Here is a 16,381-nt window from a genome sequence, read left to right on the forward strand (position 1 = left end):
GGGACGCCGGTTGGCGCCACGGGCCGGTGGGGGGGTAGGTTGTAACCGGAGATGCGATTGGTTCCCGCCGGACGAGAGGGCAGGATTAAAGGGGAGAAGCGGCGCTGGGATTGGACGGAGAGTGGGGCACACCTGCGCGGCGGTGGGCGGGGCGCGGGGAGGGTGTAGGGTATAAAAGGGGCCGCTTGGCGGGCCGCGGGTGTCGGCGGCCAGCGGCGCTTCCCGGTGCTGTAGTGGTGCCCCTCGCTGCTGCCGCCAGGATGTTCGAGGCGCGGCTGGTGCAGGGCTCGGTGCTCAAGCGGGTGCTGGAGGCCCTCAAGGACCTCATTACCGAGGCCTGCTGGGACCTGGGCTCGGGCGGCATCAGCCTGCAGAGCATGGACTCCTCGCACGTCTCCCTGGTGCAGCTCACGCTGCGCTCCGAAGGCTTCGACACATACCGCTGCGACCGCAACATCGCCATGGGCGTCAACCTCTCCAGGTGCCGGGGGCGGCGGGGGGGTCCCGCCGGGGGCGGGCGAGGAGCGGGCCCCAGGCGCAGGGGTGGGGGGCGTGAGGGGGCGGTGTGGGCCGCGGGGCCGCGCTCGCCGTCCTCGGGGAGCGGCTCTCGGGGCGGGTGGGAGCCCCTCAGAGCCCTTCGGGCCCCCCTTCTCAGCCCATCCCCCCTTCTCCTCAGAGCTCTCGCGCCGTTTTTTCGCGGCCCTCGCGCGCGCGCTGGGGGCCCGGCGTTTGTGACGTCACTGCCGGCGCCGAACGCGCGGCGGGAAATGGCGGCGGAAAAAACTTCTAGTCCACTCGCTCCTGCTCTGTCCGCCTGCAGTCGTGACCGCGACCTGCCTCTTCCCCCCCCGCAGCATGTCCAAAATCCTGAAGTGCGCCGGGAACGAAGACATCATCACCCTCCGGGCCGAGGACAACGCGGACACGCTGGCGCTGGTGTTTGAAGCACCGAGTGAGTGATGGAGCTGGGGGCTATTTGCTGCCGTGATGGTGTTCTCGGGTAGTATTCGCAGGCCAAGGAGATGCCGAGATGTGGAGAAGGGAGAAGAAACACTTCACGAGTGGGAGGGGTCACCCGGTACTTACACTCTTGAAACAGTCCAGAGGTGTCAGCTTGGCCAGTACTTTCCTTGTAAGAAAAAAATTCCTTAGGCCACATGCGGATGCCCTTGTGTTGTGGTTTAGCCCCAGTCAGCAGCCAGGCGCCACGCAGCCGCTCGCTCGCTCCCCCCTGGTGGGACGGGGGAGAGAATCAGAAGAGGAAGAGTGAGGCAACTCGTGAGTTGAGATAAAGACAGTTTAACAGGGAAAGCAAAAGTTGCATGCAGAAGCAAAGCAAGGCATTCATTCAGTACTTCCCACGGGCAGGCGGGTGCTCAGCCATCCGCAGGACAGCAGGGCTCCATCACGTGTAACGGTGACTTGGGGAGACAAACACCATCACTCCAAATGTCCCCCCTTCCTCCTCCTTCCCCCAGCTCTATATCCTGAGCATGGCGTTGTATGGTATGGGATATCCCGTGGGTCAGCTGTCCCAGCTGTGCACCCAGCAGAGCACGGGGGGCTGAAACAGTCCTTGACCAGTGTAAGCGCTACTTAGCAACAACTAAAACATCTCCACATTATCCCCACTGTTTCCAACAAAAATCCAGAACACAGCCCCATGCTGACTACTACGAAGAAATTTAACTCTATCCCGGCTGAAACCAGGACACCTTGGCAGGTTCCTGTCCTCTTACAGCCTACAAAAGTCTGCTTGGGTCACTTCCAGATTTCTAGCTCTAATTAAACAAGGTGGATCTTACTGTTGGAATTGAGGTGGCTTTACCTGTGGGGGGGAAAAAGGGGGCAAAAAATAACTTCAGGAAAATAACTTCTTAGAAACACTTGGTCATTTATGCCTTGTCTCTTTAGATCAGGAAAAAGTTTCTGATTATGAGATGAAGCTGATGGATCTCGACGTGGAGCAGCTCGGAATCCCAGTAAGTGGTGGTTTGGGAGAGTGACCACGCTGCCTCTCAGAAAGGGGTGGTTTCCCACGTTCGCATTAGAGTCGGCATCTGAGCCTGTAACAGAGCTTCCTTTGGGAAGACGAGACCAACTCGAGCGTGGTGAGTACACCGAGCTGCTTGTTAAAGCTTCGTTGTGACACCTCCTTCGCAGGAGCAAGAGTACAGCTGTGTAGTGAAAATGCCTTCCGCTGAATTCGCACGCATCTGCAGAGATCTCAGCCACATCGGTGACGCGGTTGTCATCTCCTGTGCAAAAGACGGCGTGAAGTTTTCAGCTAATGGGGAGCTGGGAAACGGAAACATCAAGCTGTCACAGACCAGTAGCGTGGATAAAGAGGAAGAAGCTGTAAGTTAAGCCTTTGTGGCTACTGTGGTGTCTCTGGGATAGAGGTTTCTACTAATATAACTAATTAGCTGACATAGTGGGGGCTAAAGCTGGGTCGTTGGAGCTGGTGTTTGTCCAGTTTAGAGGCTGGAGGCAACAAATTGCTGCCAACCGTAGGCCCTGCAGTGCTCGGCAGACCAGGGTGGGGAGTAGCCCTGACCGCCTTTGCTTGAGGTGTCTGAATTTGAGAGGCTTGAGGAAGGCGCTGCTTGAGGAGGCTGCGTTTAGGGAGGCCTAACCTGGCTGATGGTTTTCTAGGTTACAATAGAGATGAATGAGCCGGTCCAGCTGACCTTTGCTCTGAGGTACTTGAACTTCTTTACCAAAGCCACTCCCCTGTCACCTACAGTCACCCTCAGCATGTCTGCAGATGTTCCTCTGGGTAAGTAGAAGCAGTTCGACTTGAAAAACCCTGTAGAATGCTGGTGCCTTAGAAGGGCACTAAAAGCTCTTGACTGAATGGCTTTTCTGAAGACCCTTCTGAACAGTGGTCTCTCTTCTGAACTCTACTGAATTGTTTCTTTCCCCCCCCCCAGTTGTGGAGTACAAGATCGCTGATATGGGACACTTGAAATACTACCTGGCTCCAAAGATTGAAGACCAACAGGAAGGCTCTTAATCGGAGTGGGACTGAGCGGGAGGTCTGGTCGGCTCTGGAGGGGACAACCGAGTCGGGGGAGGCAGGGCAGTGTTAGCAGTTTCAGTGCACTGGAGCATCGTACGAGCACTGTTAGGCATGTTGTGTAGATATCTCTGTAAATATTTCTCAACTGACTATTTTGCTACGCTGGTGTCATTGGAAATAGGAAATCTTGGTTTTTCTACTCTGTTCCTGTACTTTTTTTCCAATAATATCTTAGGTGCTGTCTTAAGGTGAGATACCCTGCTCCTCTTGCCTTGTGTTCGAGGAGGAGGGCGATATTTAACTTGGGTAAAGATGTTTCCTCAGGTTTCACCTGCGGAGCTGTAGTTGGCTAGGGTTGCTGTTCAGTTACGCCACAAGTCTATTTGTTACTTCATTTATTTTTGAAGCAGCTATTCTAACTGAAACTTGGAAAATGGAAATAAAGACTATAATTCATGGGGTTTTATCCTGTTTAAATGCGGATGGATGAATGGGTGCTTTGTCAAGCTACACTATGTACCCTGGCTCTGCTCGCAAAGGGACTGTGACAGGTGAGCTTGTCCTTTCCTGCACTGCTGTTGTGCTTCAGCCCCAGGTGAACTAAACACCCTGCAGCCCCTTGCTTGCTGCCCCCACCCCTGTGGGATGGGGGAGAGACTTGGAAGAGCAAAAGGGGAAAAAAAAATGACCAAACTTATGGGTTGAGGTAGGAACAGTTTAATAATTAAAATTAAATAGTAAGGAGTATAATTATTGTGATAATGTAATAAAAAGGGGAAAAAAACCACAAATGATACAACTGTTCACCATCCACCAACTGATTCTGCCTGTCCCTGTGCTGCGATTGCTGACAGCTCCTCCCAGTGAACAGACTGGGCGTGGTGTTCCTGGCCCTTTGGCCGGTGTGAATCGGCTCTCTTGGCTGTGCCCCCCTCCCCTCCTGGGTTCCCGTGCCCCCGGCAGAGCCTGGGAGGCTGGAGAAGTCCTTGACAAGTACAAGCACTGCCCAGCATCAACTAAAGCAGTGGTGTGTTATCAACATTGTTTTCATACTAAGTCCACAGCACTGCACCAGCTGCAGGGAAGGAAACTGACTCTATCCCAGCTAAAACCATGACACCTGGTGTTCCCAGCTTCTGCTTTGGTTGTTTAGATGTGCTGAAATGGAGGGGTGCGGTTAGCGTGAAAAACAGAGCCATGATGCTGCTCCCTTTTTGCAGGGGAGGTTTGTGAAGGAGCTTTCCCTGTGGATGATCAGCTCTGGCAGAAGCCGGGGCTGTTCCTGCAGCCTTTGCCCGGCCTCGCGGAGCTCCAGCGGTGTCGGGGTACACTGGCGTAGCAGTGACTGGAAGCGCCTTGGTCTGGCGGCGAGCTGTGGGAACCCTTCCGGGTTTGGGCTCTGCCATGTCTGGCTCGATGATGTTAAGCTACTCCTCCACAGGCCTGCGCAGGTTGTGTCCGTGGTCCTGCGCCTTACGCGCTTCTGCTGCCACGTGCAGTGCACTCACCTGTGCCCCAGCCACTCCTCTCCTCATCGAGGGGCCTTGTGATCGTGGTCATACTCTTGACGAAGATACAAGGCTCACAGGACGTTTCACCCTGAAGGTTTGATCATCATAAAAAGGAGGATTTGAAAAGAGATTCAGGCAGCTACTGCCTTTTTTTTCTTCACTTACTGTGTTGGTACTAGCCAGCCGTAAGTCCTTTACCCTCCATAGGAACCTGAGTGACCCCGCTTTGTCACGAACGGAGAAACACTGAAAAGCAATTCCTTTGCCTTGACCAGCGCGACATGGTGCAGCACTTCTAGGCTCTGAAGAGCTGTGGGTGCGTTTATTTCCGAGGAGGCTGTGCACTTTCCACCAGTCGGCCCTGCAAGAGTATCTTGAGCATGAACTGCCTGCAAACAACAGTTTTGGAAACCCAAGCTGGAAAACCCCAACTGACTGATCAGAAGAGTCTCACAAGGTGGCAGTACCGATTAAGAAACAAATTCTGCTGTGTCAGAACGATATGGCTCCACTGTGATAGAAGCTTGTCCCTGCTCTAAGCCTGGGGAACGGGATTTCTTAATGCAGGGGCATTAACTCTTGACTCTTCACCGGTAGCAGCCCTGCTTTGTTAGTAGAGGTGGTTTAGGCTGTGGTTTCCTTCCACGGTGCTGCAGGCAGCTCCCTGCGTGGTTTTCAGCTCCCATGCTGAGCTCATGTCTCCAGAGCGTACCCTGCTTATTCTCCTTAACTTGCTGATTAAGTCAGTGCCTTTAAGAAAACATCTCGACAACACAATCTTTACCCGTCCTAAAGTTTTTCAGCAATTGCTGAGTTACCCCCCCAGCGCAGCACTGGTGCTACCTTAGAGAACCAGGAGGCTTTTTTCACTCCAAATGTGATGCTTCTGAGACTGGATCGCTATCGTGGCACCCGCAAGTGAGTATGTGCTTCAGCAAAATCAAGCTTGTCATGTTGAAGTCGGGAAGGACTCTGGGGCTGGCGATTGAAGGAAATAATTTTGGCGCAATCTCCTGCTGCAGTGGGAATTGCCAACCTTTTATTTGTGCTGTTCTACTCATAAACACGTTGTAAAAATAAACCAAATAGTTTAATTGCTCATTTTTGCAACTGAAATGGCCAAATTGAGTAGCCTCATGTTGTAAGAAACACCCTTCAACATAAGTATCTCGGCACTTGTGCCTTGACTCGTGTACCGGCTGCTTTCTGGACAAGCCCTTAAAGAAGCTGAATGTTTACTCTGCCAGGGCCATACCCAAATAATCAAAATTAAGGTGTTCCCTTCTTAAAAAAAAAAAGAAAACTAAACTGGGGAGGCTTAGTAAATGCTCTGTGTGTTTCCCCATGTTTGAGTAAGCCTATTAAGTTTATATCTATATATTTAGACTTTCTTACCAAGGAGAAAAAGTAAGGGGGAGGGAGAATTCTTGGAACTGTAAGGAGATCAGGCTTTTCAGGCTCTAAATCCAGTGTGTGTTTTATTCATTTGCAGGAACAGGGACCATGGCGATTCCTGCCGTGCCTTGTTTGGAGCAGCTGGAGGAAGCAGATCCCCAGCTGTGTTTTATCTGATGTGTTAATATTGTCCCAGGTGCTAGAAATAATTTTCTGGCTATAGCTTGTCTGTCACACACTCAGCCCTGGTGGAGGGCTCTGCTGTGACTGACAGTTTCGTTATGTCCAGTTTTTCCTTTAGAAAATCAACTTTAAGCCTAGGAGCCATGCCTATGGATGTGCTCTTTCATAAACCACCTGCAAACGCAGCCCTGAAACGGCAGAAGCTCGGGTGGGTCTCGTGTGACGCAGGCCTGGGCGACCTGGACGTGGTCCCTGCCCGCCGTAATGCCAGCCGCTGACCTGGAGCGCGGGGCTGAAAATCACCCAGCGGAGCCGAGTCAGCAAGAGGCTGCTGCCATAACCTGGAAGGAAATTGCTGTCATAGGAATAAACTTCCTGGGTTGTTCCGCTGCCGGGGCAGCGCGGAAGAGAGGTGGCAGCGGGAGAGATGGGCTTGCCCAGCAGCACAAGCGGCAGGTGGGTGCTCGGTAATGTTCTGATGCTGCGTGAGGCAGGGCCTGCAGTTTTGGGGGGTTCCCAGACATGTTGTGAACTTCCTGTTTAGCAGCAGAGAAACCATTGCAGGTCTGGAGTGGGGCGGGGCGGCTGTGTTTATCATGTTAGGGGCAAGGTTTGGGCTCCCAAAAGGGCAAGAAATGGCAGTCGCCTTCATCCCTTACTCCTGGGCAGAGAGGGTAGGAAATATATTGCTCTGATTTCGGGGATAAAGAGGATTTTGGCTTGAAGCGCCGTGCTTGCATCGACTGGCGAGCTCCGCTTGTGAGCCTGCGCTCTGCCCTGGAAGCCTTCCCCCAGGCAGTGCAGGTTCTGCCTGTGTTTGGAAAAGGAATGTGGTGCCTCACACTAGAAAATTTGGATTATAAGCGTGATTCACTATTTATTTGCCTCTTAAAGAGCACAGCACAGAGCTTGTTTCTGACCTTGTACCAATGTAGAGCACAAGGGGAGTGAAGCTTAGTGGACTTGAACCTGGCCCTTAAAACACTCTCTCAGACCTCATGGGGTTGTTTTTTTTTGCATTTGCCCTTAACAGCCTCTTGTTGGTAAGGGAGGTAATAGGAAAGGCAAGTGTAAATAGGGAATAATTCCTAGGAAGCTGCTAGGAATAGCCTGGTAAATAATGGGACAGCCAGTAAGAAGTCCTGTGGTACTTGAGAGTAAAACGGGGCAGAGTCAGGAAACTGGAGGCGTTTCTGATGTGCTGATTTCTTCTGGCTGCTTCCCCTCTTGCACATCTCCCCACTGGGCATGTAGGAGGCCTTGCAGGTGTTTGAGCACTGTGACCTGAAAACTGGTGTGTAAGGAGCTGAGGATGCGCATGGCCGGGGGCTAGAAGCGTTTTGTCTGTGCTGGGGGTTTTGCTACAAAAAAAGCAAGTTAAAGTTCAAGTTAAAGGTACAGCTGCGGGGGTTTAAGGTCAGAGCACGTTGGGGTTTTTTATAAAAGCCACATTTACTGCCGGAGGAGCAACCCTGACGGCAGGGGAATGCCAGCAAGTAGCAAGAGGTGGACAAAGGATTTTGGTTCAAGGGGAGACGAATATTTTGAGGAGATGCTGTTAGCTTAGATGCTAAATTGTGTTATGGAAAAAGCAACTTCGTCCCTTCCTGTTGGAACAGTTGGAATATGTGTTTTTGTTTTCTTCATTCCGTACTTTCTCAGAAGATAAAAAAAGCTATTGAAGCTGGAAAGTGTGGGAAGCCCAGTTTCTGCCTCGCTCCCGGGAATCGTAGCCCTGGGCTGCAGCGCGGGTTCAAGGCGGCGGGAAAGCCGACACCTAGCACATAGGTCCTGCTGGGAGCAGCTTCGGGCCCTGTCAAACGGCTCTGCGGTGAGCCAGGGCTGTCTTGGCAGGCCGGACCCGGGCTTCAACACCTGAGAAGTCAGGCTCCAAGGTGCAGAAGAAAGCTGGCTCTGGCCCTCTCCCCGGGACTGTCACTTCTGGCAGCAAAACCACAGGGCTTGGCTTCACAGCGTGGTGAAATTGCAGGGCAGAGCTCTGGTGTAACTAAATAAAGCTCTACCCTGACTGCTGCCTCCCTCGCAGTGAGACAGACAAATGACCTATGCTTTTTAGCTCCTTGCTGGTTTTTTGGTTACCTCATATGCTACCCACTCCGTCCCTTCATCATGCTCCTTCTGAGTCATGACTCAAGCTCTCGGGAATGACAGCTCCATTTGATTCTAGTTTCTAGTGGGTTTTTCTGCAAAATAGATCTATTGCAAAATATCCGGCTGGTTGAAAAGCTGCTTTGTTTGTTCTAGTTTGGGTTTATTTGCTACTGTCCCTGTTTAGAAATAGCCGGACCTCAGACACCTCCCTGCTGCAAGTGTGATCTCCTTGCGAAATGAGAGCTGGTTTATACATTGTATGTTATTCTGGATTTTCTATCTCATTTTAAACACAAGTTTTACTTCAGTTTGACTTTGTTTTCAAATATTGGCAAATCCCTGTTGCAGCTATATTCATGCTTTGGTATTTTAGGCTGAAATACAAAGCTTTATTTGAAAAAGGTTTAACTTTTGAAAAAACAACAAAGATGCCTTTTGGTTAGTACAGGCTTGGCACTTCTGTTTCTCTTCAGTAACCTGGTCCATGTCTCTCAGACTCTATCATCCAGTCTGCTCTGATTTTTTTTCTTGCTATTCTTTGTTTTCCAGGTTCTAGCTAATGCCCAGGCTTCCTTGTAATGATGCCGTCACGTACAAATCTGAGTGCTGGGATTCCCAGTAGCAAAGTCAAATATTCCAAGCTCTCCAGCACTGATGATGGATATATCGACCTGCAGGTAAAAAGTGGGGCATAAAACCCCTTACTGCTGCTGCGCTGACTGTGAACGCCGAGGAAAGGCTGCTATAGCTTTGCATGTGCATGGGAGGCTGCTTTTTTGTGTTCACAGAGCAGCCTCAGCTCAGAAGGGTACAAAGCGAGCTGCAAGCCGCTGCTTCAGCTCTCCCCCTCCAGAAAGCCCATAGAGCTTAACTGGAAACAAGATTGGCTGTTTAACAGGAACAGATGCGTTTCTTTGGAGGGAGGTGAAAATCGGAGCAGGCCTAGAAGCGGTGGGTGTAAACGCTGGCTCAGAGCGGGGTCCCCATGGGTGGGACTCCTCGCAGAGCAGCCGTCAGAGCCCTGCAGCAGAGCTGCTGCCGCAGCTTATCCCATGTCACCTCTGCCAGCTGTGGGGTTTGCATCTCTGCTGCGGTGGGAGGAGAGCTGTGCCCCTGGGTTAAGCTGTTAAGTGTTAATTTGGGACTTTTTTTCATCCAGTTCAAGAAGAGCCCACCAAAAATCCCCTACAAGGCAATTGCACTGGCTGTTGTGCTCTTCATGATCGGGACTTTCCTCATCATCATAGGAGCCCTTCTCTTGGCAGGATACATCAGCAAAGGCGTAAGTGGTTTGATCACACTTGTTAGGGGTTTTACATTGCTTGCCCGCTCCCCAAAGCCTGCCATGAACCATCATGTTCAGTGTAGAAATTGAGAGCAAAAGGCCTATAAGCGAGGAAGTAATGCCTGCCACTGCCTGGCTGGTGTTTGACAGCCCTGTTTCTCTGCCAGCAGAGCCCTCTGATGTCTTCAGTTGGCGAGGTTGGTGCAGGTTCATAGCTGGATTGGAGTTTCTCTGGCGTACAAGTTTCATTTCAGTGCTGTGTCCTTGCAGCGGTCAGCTTGCTGTCCTGGAAAAACAGGATTTATGATCCATTGAAAGGGCATCTGTTGTTCACAGCTGACTTGGTGCTCCTCCATGGCACGCTTCTTTTACCTTGAGCTGTACAGAATTGGTCTGCAGTTGGCAGCTGCTGCTTATTGTTGTGGAAGCAGCAGCGTTTTGGCTGTATCGGAAGCGGTCCAGGCACAGAGAGAGCTCGCTCTCAGCCAGGCACACAGCACCCAGCCCGTGGCTGCCAGTTTTGCAGTGTGATTAGCGTTAGGAGGAGCCACCCCTGAAGTTCACTTGAGGGTTTCCTGTAGCAAGGAGGAGATACCAGGGAGAGGACTTAGAGCTCAGCCTGAAGAAAACGGAGATATTTCTGGTTTAAGATGAATATTTTTGTCAGCTAGCCAGGCCTTAGGGATGAACAGCTGAGGCAGGGACTGACGAAAGAGGAAAGACGCACACACAGACAACCCCCCAATAGAGATTTCCTCTTAACTGCGCTTGCACCTCTCTCCTCTGCAGGGAACAGACCGTGCTATCCCCGTGCTCATCATCGGGATCCTCGTGTTTCTGCCAGGCTTCTACCACCTGCGCATTGCGTACTACGCTTCCAAAGGCTACCGGGGCTATTCCTACGACGATATCCCAGATTTCGATGATTGAACAATGTATTTAATTGCGTTATAATTAGGTTGGCGGTAAGAGCTGTTAGTTACCCTGGAGGTATCAGAGGGGGCCTGTGAGGTTGTAGATCATCAGTCACAAGATGCCAGTTCCTGGTTTTTGAGGTGTTACAGGTTCTTCGGTTGGGGGGGGTGGGGACTTGAACAGGGAGTTGGCCAAAAGGATTGCAACATTAGGTGGGAAGAACATGTGGTTTATTGTACTTTTTCCTCTTTTGGTTAAATAATTCTGGTTGCTTGGAAGAAGCTGTTCTTGGGCAAGGCAATTCTAGCAGTTTTCCAAAAATAGATGAGCCAGTTTCAGCAGCAAAGCTTTTTGCTTTCTCTAACTGTTTTACAGAGCCTATTTTAGTTTTTGGTGAGCTTGCAGTTAGCATTGCGTTTACCTTCACAGACAAACACCATAGTTAAATTCTCCTGTTGCTCTCTGTCCATTGGAAATGATTCCGATCTACTTGTCCCATGCTTGTCTAGAGTAACAAAAATCAGATGTGCACAAGAGGGGGAAAACTGCACTTGCGTGAAATAACTTGCACCTAGTGCGTTTCCTACGTAACTCTCCTGATCAGGCGGACCAAGCTTATTTACTCAGCAAACACATTCTTCAGAAGCAAGCTGTCTCCCGTGCCACTGTTACTTTTGGCAAAATCTGCTCATCCTTTAAAAGGACTGTCGTTGGATTTTGCGTATTATTTTAAACAAACCAAATGGATGCAGGGAGAAGAATTGGAATCCGGACCAGGACTCATGTGTCTAAATGTGAAATCTCTTGGCTTTGACTAGTGTCGATATTGGAGACACTTCAATTCCCGCTGTAGTATGTATATTTGGAATCATTTTGTTTGTCCTTGTGCATAACTCCCTAGACCAGTAAAAAGAAGATCTGTGTATAGTTTGTACTGAATAAATCCCGTTTGTATTGTTTTGCTAGCTTCAGTGATAGGTTATTTGGGGAAAACAGACTGGTAGCTCTAGTTTATGTAAAGTAAAAACTGCCTGTCCCCTGAAAGGGAATGAACTCGGTGTCCTGGAGAACGAGTATGTGACAAGTAGTGATGGAAGTAGATGTAGTTAATACAAATAAACTCCACTATATTCTGTGTAAGCTTGTCCTTTTCACATTCACAGATCTCAGTGTGCACTAAACTGTTCTGGGCGACCAGATTAAGGCTTTAGCTGAATCTGCTGTTGCCTGCTGCTTCCAGTTGCTAATGTAGTCACTCCAATCAGCATTAGGCTTTGCTGAGCCAGCAGCTTTGGAACAGCTCCATCTGCTCTCCAGGACCCTCGGCTGGCTTTGGGGCAGAGCTGGGGACCTGGGATTACCCTCTGCAGCACAGCAATTCTGGGTGCAGCTGGACAACGTGCTTCTTCAGAAGGTCAGGATTGGCTTTTTGAACCTCACATGCAGTCCTTATTAAATGTACAAAGATGCCAGACTTCAAATTGCTTTGTTTTGGGGTTCGAATATCCAGTTCCTTTTGTTGTGCAGCATGGCTTGCAGGCTGGTACTGATACTCCAGAACTGTCAGGTGTGCCTCGTGTGGCTGGAAGTTTTTGAAAGGCAAAGGAGCAGAGCAGGTCCACGAGATGTTGAGAGTGCGGATGAAGGCCTTGCTCTGAAAGCATGCTTAAAATTGCTTTTTTTTCCTCCTCCGCTGTTCTAGATTAAACCCAAAGCCTGAGACAAGATCTTTTTTTTTTTTTTTTTTTTAAACATCCATCTCTTCCCTTGTTTGACTTAACTGGCTTGTGTGTGTGCCAGTGTTGCACTCGGATGGACTTCAGGGTCTCCCCTTCCATCTCTGAGGGCGACAACTACGCGTGTTCTCTCCCGCTCTGCTGCGTCACGCTGGCCCTTGCCCATCGCGCGTCCCTGACGCGCTGGCCCCTGGGCCGATGGCAGCCCTGCTTCCCAGATGTCACGTGCTGCCTGGCAGCCGCTGAAATGTGTCCATTAAAGCTGGGCTGGCCAGGAGAGTGGCTGCTGACGCAAAACCCATGAATCGGCCTCTATTAGGGGATAAGAATGTGGGTTTGTTTGGATTTTAGGAAAGGGGAGAGGAAGCGGAAGGGAAGTTTAGATGGAAAAAGAAAAGGGGGAGGGAGAAGATGCTTTCAAGTGGGGCCGATAAGAGGCAGAAAGTTGGGAAGCCTGGGCTGACTAAGAGGGATAAGTCAATGTAGAGGACAGGAGAACGTGCTGGCATTTCTGGAGGAAAGGCAAGCAGTTAATTTATTTTTTATTTGACGGAAACCAAGTCCTCGGGCAGCACAGTGTATAAATAAGAACAGTCCCTGCCCTACTGCTCGTAGGGTGTTCTGTGTGAGGGATGGCTGCAGGGAAGTTTTTCTCTCTACAGGGATTGTTTTATATCTAACTTGGACAACAGGAGGCACTTCTGGGAAAGAAAAGGTATGTTGACTGCTGGAAAAATGTAGATTGAGACAACTACATTCTTGAGATTGACATATTTCATTCTAAGCATGGTTTTCCTCCAGAGTGTAAGTCTCTAGATAATCAAATGTCTATTAATCATCTAGCTGTAGTGTAGCTAACAGCCAGGGTTCAATTTTGTCTTGCAAAATACATGAGTTTACATTTATTTCAAGAGAGAGGAAAAATTTACTGCAAACGCTTTGCTTTTCTGAGCCTGGTCCATACTGCAGCAGCAGTGCCACTCTGGTGTAGGTTTGAGTTTAATCAGTGCTGATGGCTCTTTTATTTGCTAAAACATTACAGAAGGCTGAAGCTTTCCTCCCAAATGGGGCTGTGGCCATTGCACTGCTGTTCCGGTCCCTCTGCGCTGGTACATCACAATAGCATCTCGTCAATTTTCATCCCACCCCTGCCGCCCTGTGGACCTGTGTGTGTGCTTTGCATGGCTGCCTTGGCTGCCTTCCCTGAGCTCCTGGACTCTGTAGCTGTATCCTTCCCTTGACCCCAGGTGTCAGCTGGTCCTGCCAAACCCCGCCGTTAATGGCTCTGCTCCTCAGTTCCTCTTCTGTAAGATCATGGGTGTTGTGGGTTTGGGGAGAACTGACTCACCACAGTGGCGAGGGTGATGGGAAAATGCTGTGAAGAAGTTTCTGGTTCCAGAGCAGGGCTTGCATGACAAGTAAGGCACTGGCCGAACGCTGATGAATGAGGATAATATTGAATAGCTATTTCCTTTATTGAGCATCATCCATTCTGGGCACCTGGCAAGGCAGCTGTCTCGGAGAAAAAAATAGTCAGCATTTATATAGCTTGATGTGGTGTTATTATGCACAGAAGCTCTGGTGAAAGAACAGGTGCCCATATTTTAGGCTTTGCTCTATTTACGAGTGCTTAAATTCATGTATCCTCGGTGATGTTCTTCTGTTGCTGTTGTAGGGTGTATTTATACAATTATGTACTTAATTTAATATCATAAAGTTGCTGGAAAGACATTTGGCAATGTCATTCTAGAGTCCTCTGGCCTGAGCTACCAGCAGTCCCAGAGAAATTCCCCCCAGCGTATAATTTACAAAAGCAAAAACTCATTTTAAGTAATTATCTTGATCATTTTTTTTTTTTTTTTTACTGTCTGGAGTGAACAAAGCTAATTGAAGTTCCCAAGAATCCTCACATCACAGGAAACTTCCCTTTTGTAGACAAGCTGTTCGAAACATCTAGGTGAACAAACTGCGGGGAGCAAACAAGGTAGCAGTGGAGGCAACCTTGGGTAGCTGCAGACACTAACTACAAGCCCTGGAAACTGATGCTAAATCCAGAATGGCTCTTTCTCTGCTCCTTGCTTGCAAGGTCTCGCTTTTCATAGCATCTTGTGCTCCCCAAGGCAGAATGGGGCCTGTCCTCTCCTCCCCAGGGGGCTCCTTACCACTGTTGGTGGTGCAAATGCCACCAGCTGAGAGAGAGAGATGACCACCACTGGCTCCTGGCTCAAAGATGCCATGTGTAACTACTTTTCTAATGCTTCCCACAGCCAGCTTCCACCGAGGAGGGAAGTCAGGCAGCAGACTTGTACCGAGTGGTGACATTCAAGTGGAGAGCTAAGGATTCAACCTGCTACCCACGTGCTGGCTGGGGGACCTTGGGGGGCTCCCAGGAGAGGCGTCGCACCCGGCGATGCTGCTAAAAGCAGTGCGATGGTCTCTGCCAACGCGGGCACTGCATAAGGCTGAGGACAGCGAGGGTTTGCAGCAAGCATCGCATCTGATGCTGCATCTCCAAGGTCATGGCTAACGTCCCTTTTGGGAGATCTGTAGAAGGATGCCTGCCTGAAAGGGGCTTATAGCAAAAACAGGAGGGATGGAGATAAACTCAGCAGTGGAAAGGAGCAATAGGAAGAGCCAGAATTATCCAAAGCGTTGTGCAAATGGCTCTCAAACCCTTGAAGAGGCACAAAGTGTGCTTCTGTAGGTTGCTTGAAGTGACGAAGGGAGTGGTGAGGTGTTTCACCAGCCTGGAGATGGTGTCTGAGCTTTGAGTCCAAGTGAAGTTGCAGCCCTGAAGCGCTTATCACCCTATCCTGGTCTCTCAATTCTTGTTTGTTTTAAGGCTCATGGAGCCAGCAATGTTGTGCTTTTTACGGGCTCATGATTTTGCATCTGTCCATACAAAAAGCCTTGTAAAGAGACATGATTCCTCTATAGGGACGCAGCTGCAGGCATTGCGGTCCAGTCCTGGGGAAGCGGGTGTAAGTACTCCAGGCAGCAACTTTACCTGAGCTATATATGTTTTTTTGGCATCCCTGCTGATCCTTCTCTCTGAGATTCTCCATGTCCTTGTGCTGATGAAGGTTCAAGGGATGGGGAGAAGAGCAAGGCCTATTGCTGGTCCCATGGTGATGTAGCAAGAGGAAACGAACTTCTAATTCCTTGTTTGTCTTTTCTCAGCAGTGATTTGTATTTTCCTCTTTTGATAACCTCATCCACGAGGCCTGGCTGGATGTTTGTCTGCAGTGTGGGGTGTTTGTAAGGAGGCTGGGCTGGCCAGCAGGTTACTTAAACATATCTTAGAAGTTGTGTGAAACATCTGCGGAGATGTAGGGGAGAAAATGTGATGACTCACTTGGCGCACACTGGCTACGACCCTCGTGCTATAAATAGAGCCATAAAGCAAATACTTTGTTTGAACAAACAGCACAATCTGCAACAGCATCTCTAGTGCTTTTCTGGTACCCGTCATGCAGGAACACTTAGACCAGCCCCTGCACTCAGGGTTTGCTTGCTTTCTGTCAACGGCAATTAGCCAAATTCAGCAACATTTGCCACTGAGAGGCTCAGTGCTGTACTGCTACTCTTACAGCAGTATGGGTTTTGCTTAACGTAAAAGACAACGTAAAAACCCTGCAGGGCAGGAAGAAATGACTCGGCACAACAGTTTTGTCCCTTCTAATCAGATTTGTGCTGCGCTCCACTTACGCCGTGGTCTAAAACAAGTTTCTCTGTGCTCTCTCCATACTCCTCCCCCTCACGCCTAGTCCTTAAAAGACCCAAGCATCAGCCCATTCATACAACTGCCCCTCGCATCTTCTGCCTCTCCCAAAACTGCTCCTTCGGCTTGCCCTGGCCCATCCCTTGGGGTGTTTGTCCTGCTCTTCCCAGCAAGCTCTCTACCTACAAAGCACCTCCTGGGCTCCTTGGCTGATCCAGCCTTTCCACTTGGCGCTCTCCTCGTTGCTGTACTCTGGAGCCACAGCTCATCAGTTTAATGGGTAAGTGCTAATTGCCTGGCCCTCAGATCTCTCTGGCCTCCCTACTGCTAGCAGAGACCTTTGGTTTGCCTCTTCCAGCTTGGGGAAGTCATCAATCCTGCCTTCATTTTCTGCCTTCTCTACCTGGTGAAAAGAAATCGTCTTTGCCTTTTTCCTAGAGCTCTGTGTTCAGCCCAGCTAAGCTCTCGTGCTGCGAGGCAGCTGGCGTGCTGTGCTCTGTG

General features: G+C 50.0%; 3 protein-coding genes across 4 annotated transcripts in view; all 3 read left to right on the plus strand.

Moving 5' to 3' along the window:
* The first annotated feature begins 25 nt into the window (after positions 1 to 25).
* PCNA (proliferating cell nuclear antigen) lies at positions 26 to 3,499 on the plus strand. The gene is made up of 6 exons (XM_075117551.1): positions 26 to 481; positions 855 to 952; positions 1,915 to 1,982; positions 2,164 to 2,358; positions 2,656 to 2,779; positions 2,934 to 3,499. Exons 1-6 carry the CDS (start codon positions 261 to 263, stop codon positions 3,014 to 3,016), a joined length of 789 nt encoding a protein of 262 aa, XP_074973652.1. The 5' UTR covers positions 26 to 260; the 3' UTR covers positions 3,017 to 3,499.
* Positions 3,500 to 5,093: 1,594 nt separating this feature from the next.
* On the plus strand, positions 5,094 to 11,563 carry TMEM230 (transmembrane protein 230). 2 transcript variants are annotated; one of them, XM_075117552.1, is made up of 5 exons: positions 5,094 to 5,451; positions 6,218 to 6,567; positions 8,773 to 8,900; positions 9,383 to 9,505; positions 10,298 to 11,563. In XM_075117552.1, the coding sequence occupies exons 3-5, from the start codon at positions 8,802 to 8,804 to the stop codon at positions 10,436 to 10,438; spliced, it is 363 nt and encodes a 120-aa protein (XP_074973653.1). In that variant the 5' UTR covers positions 5,094 to 5,451; positions 6,218 to 6,567; positions 8,773 to 8,801; the 3' UTR covers positions 10,439 to 11,563. The 2 variants fall into 2 exon arrangements, with proteins under 2 accessions (XP_074973653.1, XP_074973654.1); XM_075117553.1 differs by having other exon boundaries at positions 5,237 to 5,451; positions 6,026 to 6,567.
* Positions 11,564 to 11,586: 23 nt separating this feature from the next.
* The window catches only part of SLC23A2 (solute carrier family 23 member 2), a 66,100-nt gene continuing 61,305 nt past the window's right edge, over positions 11,587 to 16,381 (plus strand). The window contains exon 1 of the mRNA XM_075117546.1: positions 11,587 to 11,837. The gene's annotated coding sequence lies outside the window, so the exon portion shown is untranslated. The remainder of the gene's footprint in view (positions 11,838 to 16,381) is intronic.

The sequence above is a fragment of the Phalacrocorax aristotelis genome, chromosome 24 (genome assembly GCF_949628215.1).
Source record: "Phalacrocorax aristotelis chromosome 24, bGulAri2.1, whole genome shotgun sequence".
Classification (NCBI taxonomy): Eukaryota; Metazoa; Chordata; class Aves; order Suliformes; family Phalacrocoracidae; genus Phalacrocorax; species Phalacrocorax aristotelis.

What these genes read in the sequence shown, in the direction of transcription:
- PCNA (XM_075117551.1), top strand. Translation starts at nt 261, where the DNA reads ATGTTCGAGGCGCGGCTGGTGCAGGGCTCGGTGCTCAAGCGGGTGCTG. An exon ending in GCTGGTGTTTGAAGCACCGA is followed by an intron (nt 953 to 1,914) that starts GTGAGTGATGGA and finishes TTGTCTCTTTAG; the next exon opens with ATCAGGAAAAAGTTTCTGAT. An exon ending in GTCTGCAGATGTTCCTCTGG is followed by an intron (nt 2,780 to 2,933) that starts GTAAGTAGAAGC and finishes CCCCCCCCCCAG; the next exon opens with TTGTGGAGTACAAGATCGCT.
- TMEM230 (XM_075117552.1), top strand. Translation starts at nt 8,802, where the DNA reads ATGATGCCGTCACGTACAAATCTGAGTGCTGGGATTCCCAGTAGCAAA. An exon ending in ATGGATATATCGACCTGCAG is followed by an intron (nt 8,901 to 9,382) that starts GTAAAAAGTGGG and finishes TTTTTCATCCAG; the next exon opens with TTCAAGAAGAGCCCACCAAA. An exon ending in CAGGATACATCAGCAAAGGC is followed by an intron (nt 9,506 to 10,297) that starts GTAAGTGGTTTG and finishes TCTCCTCTGCAG; the next exon opens with GGAACAGACCGTGCTATCCC.